Source organism: Antechinus flavipes, chromosome 1, assembly GCF_016432865.1.
Source record: "Antechinus flavipes isolate AdamAnt ecotype Samford, QLD, Australia chromosome 1, AdamAnt_v2, whole genome shotgun sequence".
Classification (NCBI taxonomy): Eukaryota; Metazoa; Chordata; class Mammalia; order Dasyuromorphia; family Dasyuridae; genus Antechinus; species Antechinus flavipes.
In genome coordinates this window covers 638,501,364-638,521,211 of record NC_067398.1, presented here as the reverse complement: position 1 = coordinate 638,521,211, position 19,848 = coordinate 638,501,364, and the positions used below count along the sequence as shown (strand labels likewise).

At 37.3% G+C, this 19,848-nt stretch overlaps 1 protein-coding gene across 3 annotated transcripts in view; it reads left to right on the top strand.

Annotated features, from left to right (window-relative positions):
* Positions 1 to 19,158, top strand: part of TRAPPC9 (trafficking protein particle complex subunit 9) — a 1,007,235-nt gene extending 988,077 nt beyond the window's left edge. For all 3 annotated transcript variants that reach the window (XM_051971143.1, XM_051971142.1, XM_051971144.1), the window contains 2 exons: positions 8,857 to 9,080; positions 16,610 to 19,158. In XM_051971143.1, the coding sequence (XP_051827103.1) occupies positions 8,857 to 9,080; positions 16,610 to 16,783 (398 nt within the window). In that variant the 3' untranslated portion in view covers positions 16,784 to 19,158. The remainder of the gene's footprint in view (positions 1 to 8,856; positions 9,081 to 16,609) is intronic.
* Positions 19,159 to 19,848: the final 690 nt, after the last annotated feature.

The window sequence follows — 19,848 nt, the reverse complement described above, 5'->3', positions numbered from 1 at the left end:
ATCTAGTGGGGCCATTAGTGGCTGTGCCAGGATTAGGACCAGGGCTTGCTGACTTGGGGTCAAAAACTTGTTCTTAAAGTTGTGAAATCAAAGGGATCATTGAAGTGAGGACAATATTTCATATCCACAGAATTTTAGAACTAGAAAGGTTCCCTGGGGTCATTGAGTCCATCCTGAGCCTGAACACAGCTGCTCTGCCATAGACCATCTCCAACCCATCATCACTGTAGTGCTCTTATCTGAGGTAGCCCGTTCCATTTCTGGACAGCTCCAATTGTCAGGAAATATTTTTCCCTTACCAGAAGCTGAAATCTTCCTCTTAGTTCTGTCTTCTAGAATTACAGAAGAAATTTAATCAACATTTTCTATGGTAGCACTTCAGATACTTGAGACAGTTATTGTGTTACCCTTAAGTCTTCTCTTCTCCAAACTAAACATAAAATCATGGGAATTAGATTTAAATGCTTGAAGGACTCTGTTAGAGACCCCTTATTTGTTTTAGGTGACTGCCAGATTTTGCATTTATCAGACACATTGGCACATATAAGAATGCAGGAAGATATGGTCAGAAATAAGTAAGTTCTGGTTGCTTTTGGCTAAGTCATGAGAGATGGACAATCCTCTGTTTCTCTTTCTTTCTCTTTCTTTCCAAACTGAGTAGGAAGGAAGATGGGATTAGAAAATCACAGTTTAACTGGGAATTCAGCCTTGAACTCACTCATTTCTCAGTCAACAAGAAGAAGCACACTGCCCAGGTAGCCCCAGCAGTTAAAACTTCACCCTACCAGAAAGCTCTTCTTATTCTCTAGCTAGCCATAAATTCTGATTACTACAATCCTGTAACCACAGACAAGAAAAGGCAACAGCCTCATTTCACAGATGAGGAAATGGATACACAGAAAAGCTAAGTGACACACAGAGGAGAGAGTGGAACCCAAGACCTCTTCATTCAAGAGGCAGTGCACTTTATATACTGTTACCTCCCCTTCAACCAGTCCTTGAATGACATATTGTCTAGCCTCTTCACCATACTTGTCATCCTCTTCTAGAGAGACACTCTCCAGCTTGAAATGTGGTACCCAGAACTGAACATGGGTATGGTCTTATTATGGCAAAGAATAATAGCTAGGACTGTTTATGGAAGTGATATGGACAAATAACTCAAGCTCCCTGCTCTCAAGGAGCATACAATTATGATTGAAGAATAGGACATGGATGCAAGTAATTTAAAATAGATCAAAATAAATGCACAGCAAAGATATATGCATTGTGTAAGGTGGGAAGAACTCATTTGTGCCTAGATAGATTTAAGAACAAAAGAATAAAAATAAGATTATTTCAAATTTGTGTTTTATGGTATTACAGGGAATTTTAGAATTTTGATGTTCTCTCTGTCTGAAGATGGCTAATCAGCCCAGTTAAATGAAGTGTTACCACTGTTCCTAATCCATCCTATTATGGAATTTGTGGCTAACAGAGGTTTTATTTATTTCTCTCAGATTTATTGTCCATCCAGTAAGTTTTCTTGAGGTATGTGTCCATCATGACCCTATTACTGGGATAGTAACACTGACTGAAATAGAAAGGATGACATATTCCCCACAGTTTTTCATGATTCAAGAAGTTTTTGGAGCTATTTGTCCATCTTGTGAGAGAGGGATTAGATGTCCTCTCCAGAGAGTAGCCCTAGGATCAGTATAGAGGAATCATAAAGAGGCAAGTTCTGGCTCAGTACAAGGAGGAATTTCATAACAAGCCAAGCTGTCTCATGGTGAAATAAGATGCCTTGGGAGTTAGTGAGCTTTCCTGGAGGTTTTCAAGCTAGAATATTGTCAGCAATACTATAAAGGGGATTCCTAATGAGCTCATGAAAACTGTTTTTGCTGGACTGACCTTTAAGATCTCTACTACCTCTAAAATTCTATGATTTTAGAGTCACAATCTGTCTCAGCCTCAGTTTCTTTCATCTGTATATTTAACAGCAGTTGTACTACCTATCTCTTGGTTACTTGAATGCTGGAAAATAGCTAAGTTCTATAATATCATCTTTTTCTATCTAGAATGGAAAGATCTCAGACTGTGCTTTTGATTTTTAAGAGAGATAAGCCTAAACCTAGAGAATACATTAAAATTTGAGACTTTTTAGAGTGAGATGGCTTGTATTATCAAATCAGGGTAGGACAAAACCGTCTCCCCTCGGGTAAGTATGCTGGTATTGAACAACACTGAAGGTTTATACTGACTTCTCTAGAGCTTAGTTTTTTAACTGAATTTAGCCTGAAGAGTTAATATTTAATGGCTTTTTTCCTTTAAAATAAAATTAAATTTTTTTCCTCTAATATAGTCATTTTCCCTAGATTCTACTGCTGTATCACATTGTCCAAGTTACTCACTTCTTTGAGACAATAAGAAACTCTACTTTAAGTCCTCTCATTGAATTGCTTTAAGTCAAATAAAATGATGGATTTAGAGGACTAGAATCAGAATAGCAAAGAAGAAAGGAACCTCAGAGACACAGTTTATAAGAAATTTCCTTTATGCTAGCTAAGCAGCCCAGAGGATAGTATTCTGGGCCTAAGGACAAGAAGACCCAAGTTCAAACCTAGCTTCAAAAACTTAATAGCTGTATAATCCTCAGCAAGTCATTTATTCTGCTTCAGTTTCCTGATATATAATATGGGGATAATAACAAAACCTACCTCCTAAGGTTGTTATGAGGATAAAATGAGATAATATTGGTAAAGTGCTTTGTAAATGTAATGTAAAATAACAAAAATAACCAAAAGTCACATTATACTACAAAATGTAGTGTAAAAAACTACAAAAATGCAGATATTATTGTTTTTTAAAAATTATCATCATCATCATTGTTTCATTTCAATGGTTATCTAGATACTACATGATGACTGCTAGTGATAATGACAGTCCATTTCCCTTTCATACAAGCCTAATCATTAGGAAGTTTTTTTTTGTTTTTTTTTTTTTTTTAACATAGTTCAAATCAGCCTTTCTACCAGAAATCACTCATTAGTCATCCTAATGGTATCTTTTAGGGCCAAGCAGAATAAAGTTGTTCTTTCTTTTCTGAATATCCCTCAGACACTTAAAGAAATTTGCTATGTCTCCCAACAGATCTCTTTTCTGGACTAATCATCTCTAGTTTCTTCAATCTGTTCTCATGATGCCTGGTCTCCAACTCTCTTTTCATTCTGATTACCCTTATCTAAATATGCTCCACTTTGTCTGAGTCCTTCTGCAAATGTGTCAATAAGCTACAAATTACTAAACAAAAATGAAGAACTATAACTTTTATAGCTAGGACTTTTCTACTTTTCCAAGATTTTCAAACACTAACTGTGGCAGTACCAATAACCACCATTGTCCAAATGATATGATGTTATGTAAAGCACTTTGCCAACCTTAAAGCAATATATAAATGCCAGTTGTTATTAACATCATTCAGTATGCTCGCCTGATGACAAGGTACAGATAGTGACATCACTCTAGCTTCTGATGGCCTCCACACTATTTAAAACATGGTTCCTATATGGAAGGTATTTCAGTACATCCTCACTGGGGGAGCCCATCATTGCTATAGCTCATATTTATATCATAATTTATGTTAACAGATTAACAGCTATTGTGCCATGTGAGTCCATGGCACTGCTATGTAGTGGGTAGTCCTGTGATTAGCCTCACTTTACAGATTAGAAAGCTGAGATTCAACAAGAAAGAACTGATGAGTTTTAGAGCAGGATCTTTTCAACATCAGCATTTTTCTGGTGATGCTAAGAGTCATAGAATGCCAGGGTTTCTGAAGATGTAAAGCTTTGCAAGGTCACCAAAAGATCATGGGGAGGCATCTAGTGGGGGAAAGCAGATTATACTGTGCCAGTGACATACAGGCAGGACCTCTTTCTGTCGGTATAATTTAGAAAGCATGTGGGTTGGTCTTGTAATAAGAGTAACAGTGGACAGCCTTCACAATTCACTGTATCCATGAACTCTCAAGAAATCTTGAGGAAGATCCCTCTGGTGTAAGATGGACCCCTTTGTCAGGGAATTACAAGAAGACTTAGAGGAAGGCTTCACCAATAAAGAAGCTGTGGGTAGCTTTCAGTCTTCCTTGCTGGAAGGAGTGTCCACAAGGTGAGATTACACACCCACCAAAGCATTAAAGAACTAGATAGGACCTAAAGAGATCATTTAGTCCAGTTCCTCCCCCCTTCCCCTTTTAAAAAAAGAGAGAAAGAAAAAACAGGCCCAGAGAAATAGTTTCTAAGGTCACAGATAATAAGAAAGAGTCAAAATTCAAATCGATGTCCTTTAACTCCAAGTGCAGTGTTCTTTCTCCTGTGCCACCCAGCAGAAGGGACTTGAGTGGTAAATAAGGTCACACAGCTGGTAAGTGGTAGAGCTGAGGCCACTTTTGCTCACAAGTCCAGGGTGCTTTCTGCTAGAGCAGCATTTCCCAAACCAGAGCCCAGTTTAGAAATCAGACAATCTGCCTGTTGTAAAGAGTGCTTCGGTGAGAAAATGTCTTTGCTACTAAGAAATTAAATGTGAAATTTATATATATATATATATATATATATATATACACACACACACACACATATAAACATTATGTGGCAATTTGGTGCATAAAAGCATTACTTTATTCTGTTTTGCACCAACATTTGCCTGCCTTCCCATCATATCCCCGGGGCAGAATTTGTGTTAAGATAGCCCCAGATTCTTCAGTGCTAGAAGTGCTAGTATTTTAAAATTTAGAGCTATTTGCAACCTTATAAGTAACAATGTAGCTCAACCTTCTTATTTTACAGATAAGGAAACTGATTGAGAAAGGCAAACTGACATGTCATTACCCAGGTAGCAAATAACAGGACCATGATTTGAATCCAGCACGCTTGTCACGATACACACTGACTTAAACATAGCCTAAAAGTCTTTCCTTTTCTAACCTCCTTCCAGGGAAAGAAATGCTGAAAGAAATCTATAAATAACAAGCAAAAATCAGTTTCATTCCAAACAAGACAATTCCATTTGCAGAATGTTTGCAGGGCCTGACTTCCTCCTAGGAACTCTGGATGCAGAAGCCACAAATGTAATTAACTCCATCCCTGCATAGAATCTGAACCCCCACCCCCACCCCCTCTGAGTGTAGCTTTTGGAGTTGGGGTTCAAAGATCATTGTCATTCTGGTATGCTGGCAGAGACACCACAGCTGGTGTCAACACAAGGTTAATCATCATTCCCAGCCTGAGCTGCTGCCTTTCTGAGGACACTGTCAGCCAGCATTTATGGAGTAGCTGTGGTCAAGGATGTTGTGGAAAACGTCGTCCATCAGGGAGGGGGTGCTAAGTGACCACTAAGGTCCCTTTCAACTCTGCAGTGATAGGATTCTCTGATGATTTTCCCTTTTCCCCAGAGGAGTCTGGGAGAAAACAAAGCATGAATATAAGAAATTACTTGAGAAAAACTACAGAGCAACCTGTCAACAAATATAAAATTAGCCCATTCACACATAACACAGTCAAATCTCATTTACCCAATGCTGTCAAAAAATCCCCATGGCTTTTCCAGATAACTGAAACTTACCCCTCTAAGCAACAAAAGGTTTTTTTATTGCTTCAGATCCAGTTCAGTGACCTACTTTCCTACCTCAGTAAAAATAAAATATTTCATGTAGAAGGTCCATCTCTGATTTTTTTTTTTTGGATTTACCAAAATGATCAGCACTAAGAAAGCATTCATTGAAGGCTGGGATGTTGGACATGGCAACAACATATTCAGTTCACAAGGACAGATCTTGAAAATTCAGTACCAAAAACAAGTCAGCATACATTGACTATAAGACATGGTATGTTGAAAAGCCCGTGTTCAGCACAGGGAATACAAAATAAAAAACAGCAAAACCCCTACCCTTCAAGGAACTTAAAATCTGATCTGAGAATGAGAAATAAAGAAAGAAATCCAATACAACCAGAATGTAAGTACACAAGAGAGGTATGATAAATTGGACACTAATCATTTTAAAGAGGGAGGATTAGAGAGAGATTTCTGTAGGATGTTGCCCCTGAGATAGACTTTGAAAGAAGGGAAGGACTTCAAGAGATAGTGATTGAAGGAATCCACACCAGGAGCTCAATATAAAGGGAGCCCATTGCAGGGAGTACTTTGTGCTTAAAAAGTACCAAGGCTGGAGAGGGAAAAGTAAGATCAAAGAATATTTGGTAGTCCAGATAACCTGAAAAGAGAGTACCTGAAATGTAGTGGTATAAAGTAAGCATGGAGTCATATCATAGAAAAAACTAAGTGCTAGGCAAAGGGATTTGCATTTTCTTCCTCTAGGCAGTGGAGCACCACTGAGAAGATGTTGGATCTGAATGGTGGCTTCCACATCAGGATAATTCTGCTAGTAGAATAAGGAATCGATTAGAAAAGAACAAAATTAGAGACTAGTTAGGAGTGTATCATAGTAATTGAGTAAATCAAGAGGAAATGATACATGAATTAGAGTTGTAATCATGAGAGTCGAAAGAAGGCATATCCAAGTATTGAGTCCAAGCCTTATATAAATGCCATATAAAGTCAGTGTCAAGAAAAATAAGAAACACATAGTTTCTCCCTTTTGTTCCAATTCTTCTTTTATAACATGACAAATGTGAAAATATGTTAAACATGATTGTCCATATATCACCTGTATCAGAGTACTTCCTGTCATATGGATGGGAAAGGGAGTAAAAGAAGGGAGATAATTTTGGAACTCAAAATCATACAAAAGTGAATGTGAAAAGTATTTTTACCTGCAATTGGAAAAAAATAAAATATTATTTAGTGGGAAGAGGGAGAACATTCTCATTGGGATGAGCTGCATTTTGAGTAGCTTAAAATAAAATAATTAAGTCCATTCTCTGATACATTGATTAATTTAGGAATTCAGTTTAGAATCTATCACCAATGGGATCTCAAAGCATTTTTTTCAGACATAAGCAATGAATCATAAGTATTAGAAGTAGAAAATGGGGCTAGGACTCAATAAAATTGTAAAAATGGGTGAAGTTTGTCTTATCTTCCTCCAAGAACCCAAATCCTCTCTGGCTTATTCTACTTAGACCTGATAAAGTTCACATGATTGTAGATGTTTATAGAGCATTTTGAGTAAAAAGGAGCGCTTCTACATTAATTTCATCATCCCCACAACAAAACAAATATCATCTAACATCACTAACACTGACTTGCTACATGATCTTGATCAAGACATTTCTCATGCCCTGTTTCTATCTTTGCAATGGGGATCATCAACATGGAAGGATAGTAAGAAGAATCAATCTTTAAGTCAGGAAGAACTAAATTTAATGTCCAGCCTCTGATTAATAATATTCTGTATGACACAGAGTAAATCACTTAACTTATTGGGGCCCAAAGCAAGTTCCCCAAACTCAGAGTTGCAGAACTGGTATTGATAGGAAAGAAATTTTTCATCAGATATTTTTTATGCCAATGAAATCAAAGAAGTTTTTTGCTTGTTTTTTAATGACGTATGATTGTTCCACTAGTTACAAGACAGGGTTGTGATGAGGAAAGGGATTGTAAACCTAGAAACACTATCTAGAAAAGTTTTTTTTTTTTTTTTTGCAAGTAAGGAAAGTTAAACCTAGAAAGGTAAAGTGACTTATCTTTGATCACATTGCTAAGAGATGATAGAGCCAAAGCTTGTGCCCAGATTTTGTCATATTAACTCCAGTGCTTTTTCCACTAGACCCACTAGGCCATGACTATTCTCCCAAATTGCTCTCCAGAATGGTTGGATCAGTTCACAATTCCACCAACAATATATTAGAGTCCCAGTTTTCCCACATCTCCTCCAACATTCATCTTTATCTTTTCCTGTCATCTTAGCCAATCTGAGAGGTGTGTAATGGTATCTCAGAGTTATCTTTGTTCAGTAGTGATTTAGAGTATTTTTCATATAACTAGAAATGGTTTTAATTTCTTCATCTGAAAATTATCTGTTCACCTTCTTTAACCATTTATCAATTAAAGAATAGCTATTTTAAAAAGGATTCACTAATCCTAGTAAATACAGCAGAGGTCTGCTGCAGCCAACCTGCAGCCTACAATACTCTCAAATGTTTACCAAACCAGATTAAAATGAAACTGTAGAATATTTAACAAAATAAATAAAAATGCTGTAGAAGATAATATTAATATGTACTTTTCTAAATTAATACGCAACCTGCAAGAATCTTTTTAATAAAGTTTAGTGCCTCTATTTCTATTAGAGTTTGACACCAAAGACTTTGTGCCATATGAGACATTTTTTGATGAAAATTTTTATAACTGTACATATTTTTAATGTGATTTTGGGGGCCTGTTTTTCAGTGAGTCAGGTCATATGTCTAATAAAATCTCAAAACTTCTAGTGGACAGCATACAGAAGGAGTATAATTTTCATACCTCTTCTGGAGATGCTCAATTGCCATGACTTATCTCACAGGTTTCTCATGCAATTTCAATAAAATTAATTCTCTTTTTAGAAATATATAACAAAAGATTAAATATGGAAATGCTTCAAAAACTGTAAAGTGTTATGTAAATGTAAGATAACAATGTAAGTTGTTGTTTAACACCTGTAATACATGATTGTATCTGGACTGCTTGACATATGTTAAGATTTGTTCTTTCAAATGGATGGAAGTCCTGCACTATCTCTTCTTCCCTCCTTTTCAGATAACCCTCACCCTAGCATATAGCATATGGCTAGGTACACAGTAATTACTCAGTAAAAATGTGCTGATTTGCATTCATGCAGTTATTCACCCATGAGTGGTTTCTTCTCTTGCCTTCCAGATGTGCTGGTGGATGGTCAGCTGTGTGACTGTGATATTGTAGCAGACTGCCGAGTTGGTGACCCCATCCCACTTGAAGTGCGGCTAACCAATTGGAGCAAGCGAAATGTGGGACCTTTTGCTCTCACAGTAATCCCCTATCAAGACTACCAGAATGGTGTGCACAACTATGAGCTTCAGGATGCCATCACCTTTGTGGGATCCAACACCTTTTATATTGACTCGGTGAGTTGGTTTGTTCTTTTTAAAAAGAGAAAGGAAAAAACTTCTAGGCTTAATGCCTGTGGATCTATTTAGTCCTGAATTCTCATCTTCTTTTGCAAAGAATCTTATAATCCAAGACACATAGAATTTTTCAGACATAAAACTTTGGAATTTTATGATTATAAAACTCTAGAATCCTAGGAATAACTGAATCCTATAATGTTTGTCTTGGAAGGAGTCTCTGAGGTCATCTAATTAAATCCAGTGCCTGTTGCCTACAGCCCAAGCCCTGCCTCATTATTTTTCATTTTTTTGAAGAAGCCCCCCCCCTCCTTTTTTTTGTCTAGGTATGTTACTAGACTAATGAGACTAAAGCCCATTCCACAAGTGTGCACAAAGCCTGTTTTTCAGAAAGCTGTTTGGCCCCTGAAATGGCTCACTGCCAGTGCTGAGACACTGGCACCTGAAATTGAAAAGTGAAGAACAAAAACTCTCACTAAAAAATGTCAAAGAGAGACCAAGAGGAAAGAATACCACATGTTGTGGCTGTACAAGCAGAATAGGCTAGGAAGATGAAAAAAATGACAGCAGAAAGAAGTTTTGGATCTTGGCTGTGGGAGATGAGTCTTCAAGGTCTTCTCACATGTTCCTGTATTGTTCCTTTTGAGGTCTCAATAAGGAATAGAACTAAGTGCTATCCGTGGTACTGATTGGCCTTGCCTCACTATGGAGAACAAGGAAATGATTAGATTAGTCCAGCAGTTTCTGTGCAGATGGGGAGAAAGGGATAAGGTGGATAATAATGGAGCTGATGCACGGTAGAGATGCAAGAATATATATACCTGAAATAGACACAAGCTCAAAATCAGGAATCTTAACAGTGGTTTCTTAGAGGAGGCTAGGAAGAGATAAGAGGCTGAGCTTCAGAAATTATGGTTGTTCCTTTCATTGAGAGCAGACTTCAGTTTAACTATAGGTGTCTGATCTGGTGTGACCAGCCCTGCTCTCCAGTTTTACCTAAGTCTTTCCACCTAAAGAGTTCCCATCCTTGCTTTGTTATGTCTTTCTGAAGTATTTATTAGGTACCTCAGTATGCATTACAGGCGGAGAAAATGTAAAGGATTTAGGGACAGCAAGTTCAATATGAATCCACTATGTGATATGGCTGCTTTTTCTAAACAAACAAACTAAAACACTATTTGAATGATGGACTCAAGACTTAAGGTTTATATTTGGGATCATCATGATGTTGTCTAAGACTATCTCTGAAGTACTTTGGTCTAATCACCATGTTTCAAGAACATGGCATGTAAGGATATGTCAGAAGTGTAGTGAGGGGAGTGAAGACCATGCTATATGAATTAGTTGAAGGAACCTGAGATGTTTAGCCTGAAAAAGAGAAGACTTAGAAGACATATGATTGCTGCCTTCAGATATGTGCAGAATAGGATTGTGGAAAAGGAAATAGATTTGACCCGTATCTCCAGCGTATAAAACTAGAACTGTTTAGTAGAAATTACAGGGAGACTTAACATGAGGAAGAATTTAACAGTCACAGCTATCCAAAATGCCTTTTGCAGTAATGAATTCCATAACACTGAAAAGGTTCCTACAAAGGATGATCACCTATTGGGATGCTAAAAAGGATAGGGCATAGTGGGAACCAGCAGTCTATAACACATTATAAATAAGGAATTACAAAGGAAAAGGATATTATCAAAGAATTATATGACCAAAAAAGAAGATAGGCGGATCATGTACTGAGAGCAAAGGATGAGCAATAGTGTATTACATTCTGCTTGGAACAACTGATTTAATAAAATGCTATTTTAAAGATCTGTTCTTTTAATTTAAAATAAACCCCCCAAAATAGAAAAATAAAGGGAAGTATATTTCCTGCCTAGACAGCACATGGCATGTCTCCCAATGTCAAGAGCAAACAAGAAAGTGCCCCAGCACTTTGGGCAGATATCCTTCTAGGGAACACATGAGAAGATATGTATGGAAGGCATAAGAGATAGCTAGATATGGTTGGGTTGTCATTTGCAGTAGTGAAAGGAATTACACCCTACTTATCAATAAGATCACAAATCTATTGGAATATTAGAATATCTAAACAAAACTTGCTTTTATTCTTCTAGAAATTCTTCTAGAAACTTTTAAGGCACCTAAGTGGTATAGTAGATGGAGCACTGGGCCTGGATTAGGAAACAGCAAGCTCATTTATGGCCTCAGATACTTAACCACTGTGTGACTCTGGACACTTCACTTCTCTCTGTTTCATTCTCCTCATCTGTAAATAGGGATAATAATAGCACCTACTTCCCAAGGTTGTTGTGAAGATAAAATAAGATAATTTTTTCATATCTTAAAACATTATATAAATTATAGTGTTACTGTTATTATTAGTTTTATTTTTATCATTATCACTAGTCAGGTCCATCTTTGGTGTCAGACTCTGTGTGTCTAACAGTGGACACATACTTGAAGTCTTGCCAGCTTATAAAGAATATTTAGAATTGTTCTCGACTCTTCTGATTCCTCCCACTACAGAAAAATGCATTTTCTCCAAAATGGAATCTGAGAATGTTAGAATTGGATTGGATGGGGTCTTAGGGCATAAGTCATGAATTACTCCAGATGGATCTATGATCTCATTAATTCAGAAGTTCTCTCCAGTGATGCAGATAACAACCTGTCTATGCTTGTTCTCATATGTAAAACAAATTTATATCAGTAGCATCTATTAGACTGAACTTTACATTTAGAAAATAATAATGAAAAAAGGATTAATTCCTCAAAACAAAGTCCTGCCATATCAAAAAGTCTTAATGTCTAATTTAGCAACTTCATGACTCTTTTGCATGCTCTCCCATGATACGGAAGTTTCATAGATAGAATAATAATTATTATAATAGCTAATCAGTAAAATAGCCCTTTTTAGTTTACTAAAACTCATAAATATGTACACTAGATAAATTAAATATAATCTCATCTGATCTGCACTCCCCACCATTATTAACAATAAAGTTGGTGCTATTGTCATACCCATTTTATAAATGAAGAAACTGAGATCAAGCAAGTTGAAATGATTTGCTTTTAGAATAAAAGATCTGGAAAAGACTAGAGTCTTAGTTCTAGATGAAATCTTAGAATTAACCTAATTCATCTCCTTTATTTTAGATGATGAAACAGAGGTCCAGAGGAGGGAAGTCATTTGTCTTGATTCCTGGATATTGAAATCACCAAAAAGTGGAAAAATATTTGTCTTAAGATCTTATTCATTCTTCTCTGTTCTTACTGATCCCTTTTCATTTATTTGCAAGAGATGGCCTAAAGAGAGACTGGCCCAGACTTTGCCTTTGTCTTTTTTTAATGGAATCACATTTGTTTAGATTTTCACAAAGGCTGTTTTATGCCTCTTAATAAGTTGAAGAAGTCAGAAGTTCCTTTGGGAAGGAAGAAATGTAAAGATGGATTCCAATTTGAGGTGCAAATTAATTGTCTCTTGGTTAAATTCCTTAAAGAGAACTTGGTTTGAAATGCGGTGATATTTCTGGAGAGGCATCATGGTGTAATGAAAAGAACCCTGAGCTATGGACCTGGAGACCTGCTCTTATTGTGCATCTTGGTCATACAGTCATTTCTCCTCTGCAGAATGAGTCATTTGAACCACATGATCTCTAAGGGCCCTTCTAGTTCTAACTTTCCATGATTTAGACCACTTGACTCATTTCTTTCCTTATGAATTGAGGAAATTGACTATGAGGTCCTTGGGAAGAAGAACTGGACTTAGTACAATAATATCTGAGTTTGACTTCTGTCTATGATGCAAACAGCATCTTGGGGCATATGGAAAGAGCCTTGATGCCTGTGTGCCAGAAAAGACCCAAGTTCTAGTCCTGGCTCTTCTACTGCCTTGCTGGATAACTTTGAACAAGGCATTTCTCTTCCCTTTACCTCATTTTCCTCACCTATAAAATAAGAAAGTTTGGACAAGATGATCTCTAAAGTTTCTTCTAATACAAAATTCCATGAGGCTATGACTTTGGGCAAATCATTCCATCCCTATAAGTATCAGTTTTGTCATTTAAGTAAGGATCTATTCATTCACTTATTAAGAAACCTACTGTGTGATAAGGTGCTGATAGTTAAACCAGGTAGGGTAAAAACAGAGAAAGAAAATTATAGACCAATTTTCCTAATGAATAGTGATGCAAATTTTTTAAATAAAATATTAGCAACAAGATTACAGAAAGTCATCCCTAAGATACACTATGACCAAGTAGGATTTATACCAGGAATTCAGGAATGATTCCATATTAGGAAAACTATTAGCATAATCAACTTTCTCAATAACCAAACTAGCAAAAATCATATGATTACCTCAGTAGATGCAGAAAAAAGCATTTGATAAAATCCAACACCGATTCTTATTATAAACATTAGAGAAAGGCATCTAGGTGGTATAGTGGATAGAGCATCAGCACTGAAGTCAGAAGGACCTGAATTCAAATATGGTCTCAGACATTTAATCCTCCCTAGTTGTGTGACTCTGAGCAAGTCACTTAACCCCAATTACCTCAGCAAAAAACAAAAACAAAAACAAAACACTAGAGAGCATAGGAATAAATGGTCTTTTCCTTAAAATGATCAGTAACATCTATTTAAAACCATCAACAAGCATCATATGTAATGAGGACAAACTAGAACCATTCCTAATAAGATCAAGAGTGAAACAAGGCTGCCCACTATCACCACTACTATTCAATATTGCATTAGAAATATTAGCTTTGGCAATAAGAGAAGAAAAAGAGGTTAAAGGAATTATAGTAGGCCATGGGGAAATCAAATTATCACTCTTTGCAGATGATATGATGGTATACTTAGAGAACCCTAGAGAATCAACTAAAAAACTACTAGAAACAATTCACAGTTGCAGGATACAAAGTAAATCCACATAACTCATCACCATTTTTATATATTATGAACGAAGTCCAGCAGCAAAAGATACAAAAAAAAATTCCATTCAAAATAACTGTCAATAATATAAAATATTTGGGAATCTATCTGCCAAGGGAAAGTCAGAAACTATATGAACACAACTAAAAAACACTTTCTACCCAAATAAAATCATATCTAATCAGTTGGAAAAATATCAAGTGCTCATGGGTAGTAAACTGAGTGAATATAATAAAAATGACAATACTACTTAAATTAATCTACTTATTTCATGTCATACCAATCAAACTCCCAAGAAATTATTTTACAGATCTAGAAAAAATAATAATAAAGTTCATTTGGAAGAACAAAAGGTCAAGAATTTCAAGGGAATTAATGAAAAAAATGCTAATGAAAGTGGCCTAGCTGTGCCAGATCTAAAACTATATTATAAAGCAAAACCATTTAGTACTGGCTAAGAAATAAAGTAGTTGATCAGTGGAATAGTTAGGATTTACAGGACAAAATACTCAATAACTATAGCAATCTAGTTGACAAACCCAAAGACCCTAGCTTTTAGGATAAGAACTCACTATTTGACAAAAACTGCTGGGAAGAAATTAGGGCTTGACCCACACCTAATACCACATACCAAGATAAGATCTAAATGGCTTCGTGTTTTAGACATAATGATAGTATAAGCAAATTAAAAGAACATAGAATAGTTTACTTTTCAGATCTATGGAGAGGGAAGGAATTTGTGTCCAAAGAAGTACTGGAACTCATAATTGAACACCAGATAGATAATTTTGATTATATTATGTTTAAAAATTCTTGTACAAACAAAACTAATGCAGACAGGATCAGAAGGGAAGCAATAAATTGGGAAATCATTTTTACATTTAAGGTTCTGATAAAGACCTCATTTCTAAAATGTAGAGAGAATTGACTCAAATTTATAATAATTCAAGCCATTTTTCCAGTTGATAAATGATCAAAGGATATGAACAGAAAATTTTCAGATAAAGAAATTAAAACCATTTCTAATCATATGAAAAGGTGCTCTAAATCACTATTGATCAGTGCAAATTAAGACAACTCTGAGATACTACTACAGCCTCTCAGATTGGCTAAGATGACAGAAAAAAATAATGATGAATATTGGAGGGGATATGGGAAAACTGGGGCAATAATACCTTGTTAATGGAGTTGTGAACAGATCCAGCCATTCTGGAGAGCAATTTGGAACTATGCTCAGAAAGTTATCAAACTGTACATTTCCTTTGACCCAGCAGTGTTACTACTGGACTTATATCCCAAAGAGCTCTTAAAGGAATGAAAGGGACCTATATGTGCAAAAATGTTTGTGGCAGCCCTTTTTGTAGTGGCAAGAAACTGAAAATTTAGTGGATGCCCATCAATTGGAGAATGGCTGAATAAACTGTGGTATATGAATGTTATGGAATATTATTGTCCTGTAAGAAATGATTAGCAGGATGATTTTAGAGAGGCCTGGAGAGACTTACATGAACTGATGCTGAGTAAAATGAGCAGAACTAGGAGATCATTGTACACAGCAACAAGATTATATGATGATCAGTTCTGATGAATATGACTCTTTGAGACAATGACATGACTGATTCCAGTTCCAATGATCTTGTGATGAAGAGAGCCATCTACATCCAGAGAGAAGACTGTGAGAACTGAATATGGATTATAACATAACATTCTCACTCTTTTTGATTGTTGTTCATTTGCATTTTGTTTTCTTATTCATTTACATTCTTTTTTTGATTTGATTCTTCTTTGCAGCAAGAGAATTGTATAAATATGTTTATACATACTGGATTTAACATATATTTTAACATGTTTAACATATATTGGATTGCTTGCCATCTAGGGGAAAGGGTCAGGGGAAGGAGGAAAAAATTGCAAACACTGTTGTCAAATTATCTGTGCATATGTTTTGAAAATAAAAAGCTGTAAAAAACTTATTTAAAAGAACATAGTTCAATAAGACTGGAAAGCTTGATTGGGACTGTCTTGTGAATGATTTTGAAAGCTAAAGAGAGTTTATCCTAAAGATGATAGGGAGACACTGATATGTATTGACTAAGAGAGTGATAAGTGTCAGACAGTAAATACAGCTCTGAACTCTGTGTTAATAAATGCTTATCTATTTGAATTAAACCAAATACTAGTTTTAAAAAAACCTACTATGTATTAAGCACTCTGCTAAGATATGGAGATTCTGTAAGAGACTGCCAAGAAAATGGAAGGAGGCAATGGTCCTTTTCATCTGGAGGATCTGAGAAGCTTCAATAGGGCTGGATCTTGAAGGCAAAAAAGAATTACAGCAGGTAGAGAGAGTAAAAGTGTATGTTCTCAGGTATGGGAGATAATTCTGTTAATGTACATAGATTGGAGAGTAAAAGACTATCCACAACATCCAATGAGTCAGCCAACAAGTGGCTATCAAGTGTTTCCTATGGGACAGGCAGGAGTAATCTTGTGTGATATCACATGCAAATACTTTCTGAAATACCATCTAGGCGATTGAACTCGTTGCAGGTGCATTTCAACTGCCTCCATCTTTGATCCTCCAACAGGTTCGACCAACAGAGAACTCTGTGTGTCTGGGTGCCCTCCTCTTCCTCTACACTGGTGACTTCTATCTAAATATCAAGTTCCACGAAGATACCACCAGTAAGGAGCTGCCGCTCTCCTGGTTCTGCCTGCCCAGTGTCCACATCCGAGCCCAAGGACCTGACCTCCAGGCATGAAGGCCAAAGTCATATGGCCTCAGGTGGACAGGAAACTACCTAGCCTACATGACATTTGAACCCCACATTGACATTTGAACCCCCATTTCTTCCCAAAGCTAAACACCTAACATCCTTAGAAAAGCAGTAAGAGAATTATTGAGGCAGCTGTAGCAGCAGAGCAGAATAGAGTAGAGGTTCTGAAGTGTATATATATATGCATGGGTCCTCTCTCCCCAACACATTCTCTGAAAGAGGGAGGAATAGAAGGTGGATTGCTCTCTCTCAACTTTATTCTGTCCTTGTGCCCTTATCCCTGGCTTTCTCAATCTTTACCTGAAAATGAATAGTCAGATTATATCTAATTCACCCTTTCTTCATTTTTTCTATAAATGTCCTTAGCCACTAAATTATGTTGGCAAGAAGGGAATGTTTTTCTAGCACATAGCATGAGGAGTTGTGTTTATGAGCTTTGCCCTGCACTTGTGTGGTCAGCAACATATCACACCACACCCCTGAGGCAGGAAAACTAAGTCTCAGCCTTTCAAATCCAGAGCTGTCTCCTAGAGCTTTTTAAATGGAAGCTGGGATCACTTAGAGCCTACAATGGGCCAGTCATTAATCAACACAAAAACAACTTTAGCCATAGAGGGCCGTGGTATTTCCACACGTCCTTGACCCCAATTGTAGTTTAGTTTTAGTCAAAAATTGCTATCTGACAAACAGCCTTTTGGGCTACAAAGCCCTAGAGAAAATTCAGAATAAGGATGGGAGTGGACATGAAATCATTTCTAAAGACAACTCCCCTAGGGGTTACACCTACAGGAAGAATAGCTTCTTTGGAGAGAATAGAATCAAGCTAAACACTCCTCATTTTTCCCTAGAAAGTTCAGAGCTTCCCTGGATAATTTCAGATTTCTTCCTGATTGACAGCTAACCAGTCATTTTGGGAGTTCCTGTGCTATTTAATGGGGACAGAGGAGTTTCCTTAATATCCTCAATAGTAATAGTTTCCCCTGCACCACAAAGACCTGTCTCTGACCCTTTCTTCCCTGGGTAAAAGCTAGGAAATTATGCTTCCAGTTTGAGTGCCCAGGTGAGGCAAGATCATTTGGGATGTGGTAGGGATCCTATTGCCCTTATGAGATTTACTATTATTACTATACTTTGTATATTTGTGTGAGGAAAAGAAAAGACCACTTTATTTGAACCAAATTGCCTAGCTCCTAACTCTTTTGAACCATCTGAACATAACATAGTTTTGGAAACTATATATTTACCTGCTTCCTGCTGAATTACTTCTAGTGAATCTAACTTTTGCTACCAATGTCCTTACAATATTCATTCTCTCCAGATGTTTATATTATCCATAAAAATATAAAGTAGTCTTGGAGGGGCAATGTGAGAAGGTTTGATTTACTGTAGTCAGATTTTTCTTTAATTGAATAATTTAATCTTCCCAATAGAAAGAAAAACACATCGGTTTACTACATGGAATAGTGAAGATGTTGGATTTACTATAGCAGGATTCTCAAGGTCCCCAGTTTAAAGAAACAAAAACTCCTTCTGAAGTATTATCAGGAGAAAAAGGCAAGGACCTCCTGATACTAGAAAGGGCTCATTCTCTGGGAATTCTAAACAAAACCAGGACCTCATCCCACCTCCCTCTGCAGTCAAGCCTCAGAGCTAAGAAAGGATAAGAATGATCTGTCTCATTGTTGGTAGTGTTGTATCCCAGTCCCTTGGGCCCTGTGCTGTTCACCTCTCACAGACTCACCCAGCCATATTCCTGTCCTGGTAGTTAGCAAACTTTAAAATAAGACCTTGTAATAAACTTGAAGAATCCCAAGGCAGGCTTGTTCCCCTGATCATTCTTGGGGCCCATCTCACAAAGTGCTCCCTCTATCAGAAGCAGAAGCTGGCAGTTAGCATAGGGGAAGTAGGAGTTTTGCCTCTAGCTTCTGGTCTTATCAACCATCCATTTTCCCCAAGCAAAGCACTGCTATGAGTCTGAATTATCTTAAGTCACTGCCATAATCCCCTGGTCTCTCTATAACAGGTGAGAGCATCACCATCTGCTGATGCTATCTACTAAACTTCTGGCTACTCTGCCCTGCCCTGCCCAGAGATGTGGCTTTGTCCACCTTCAGAGGCAGAGATGATTTTAGGGTGGTTCTTGAAGGAGAACCAGGGCCCATGCATGCAGTGTGTCACAGAGCCCATGAGGACGCAGCAGGGAGGTTAAGCTAAAGGTTACCATTATCCTGGGCTCTTGGCCTTCTCTCAAAACAAAAGGTAATTGTCCTGCTTGCTGTAATACTCAGAACATCTGCTCTCGATAAATGCGGGTCCCATCTAAGTTCTATTGTCCAAATAAAAATCTTGCCTTGCTAAAACAGTTGCTTGTGTGCTTTCCTGGGTGTGGTTTCAGAGACTGGCCTTGGCCCTCTTTGGCTCAACAAATCCACAGTGTTCTATAGGAAGAACTCACCTTATAGCCATCTTTGTTCAAGACCCTTGGTACAAGTCTTGTTCCCAGCATTCCCATTGGCATCATAAAAATAATTCACTTTGTGGCTTACAAAGCCCTTTCCCGGGCTACAGTGTAATATCCTGCCCATTTCACAGCTGAGATGATAGGCTCAGTAGGGCAGAATTACTTGTCCAAAGATAACCTAGCATTTAAATGGCAGAGCCAAGATCCCCTGTGCTGCAGAAGCAAGCAGTCTTCTCTCATCTTGCCCATGGCATTGTACCCAGGCATAGGCCAGGCATGCACTAAGTTTCTGGCACCTGAATAAAAAGAAATTAATATCTAGAACAAGCCTGAAGCATGGACAAAATGCCTTGGGGAGGGAGTACAAGGAATTGGGATGAGTAGCCCATTCTTCATTGGAGCTAGGAGGCAAGAGAAGGAAGAGAAGGTAGTAGTAGTACCTAGGAAGTGAAAGTCAGCTGGAAGAACGTCTCTGTGGTAGTTCATTGTTTCACAAAGCAGCCCATTCTATTCTTGGACAACTTGGTTTGTTTTGGAGCCCTTCATGATGAGCATTAAAAAGAAGCCTAGGGGCAGATAGGTGGACTAG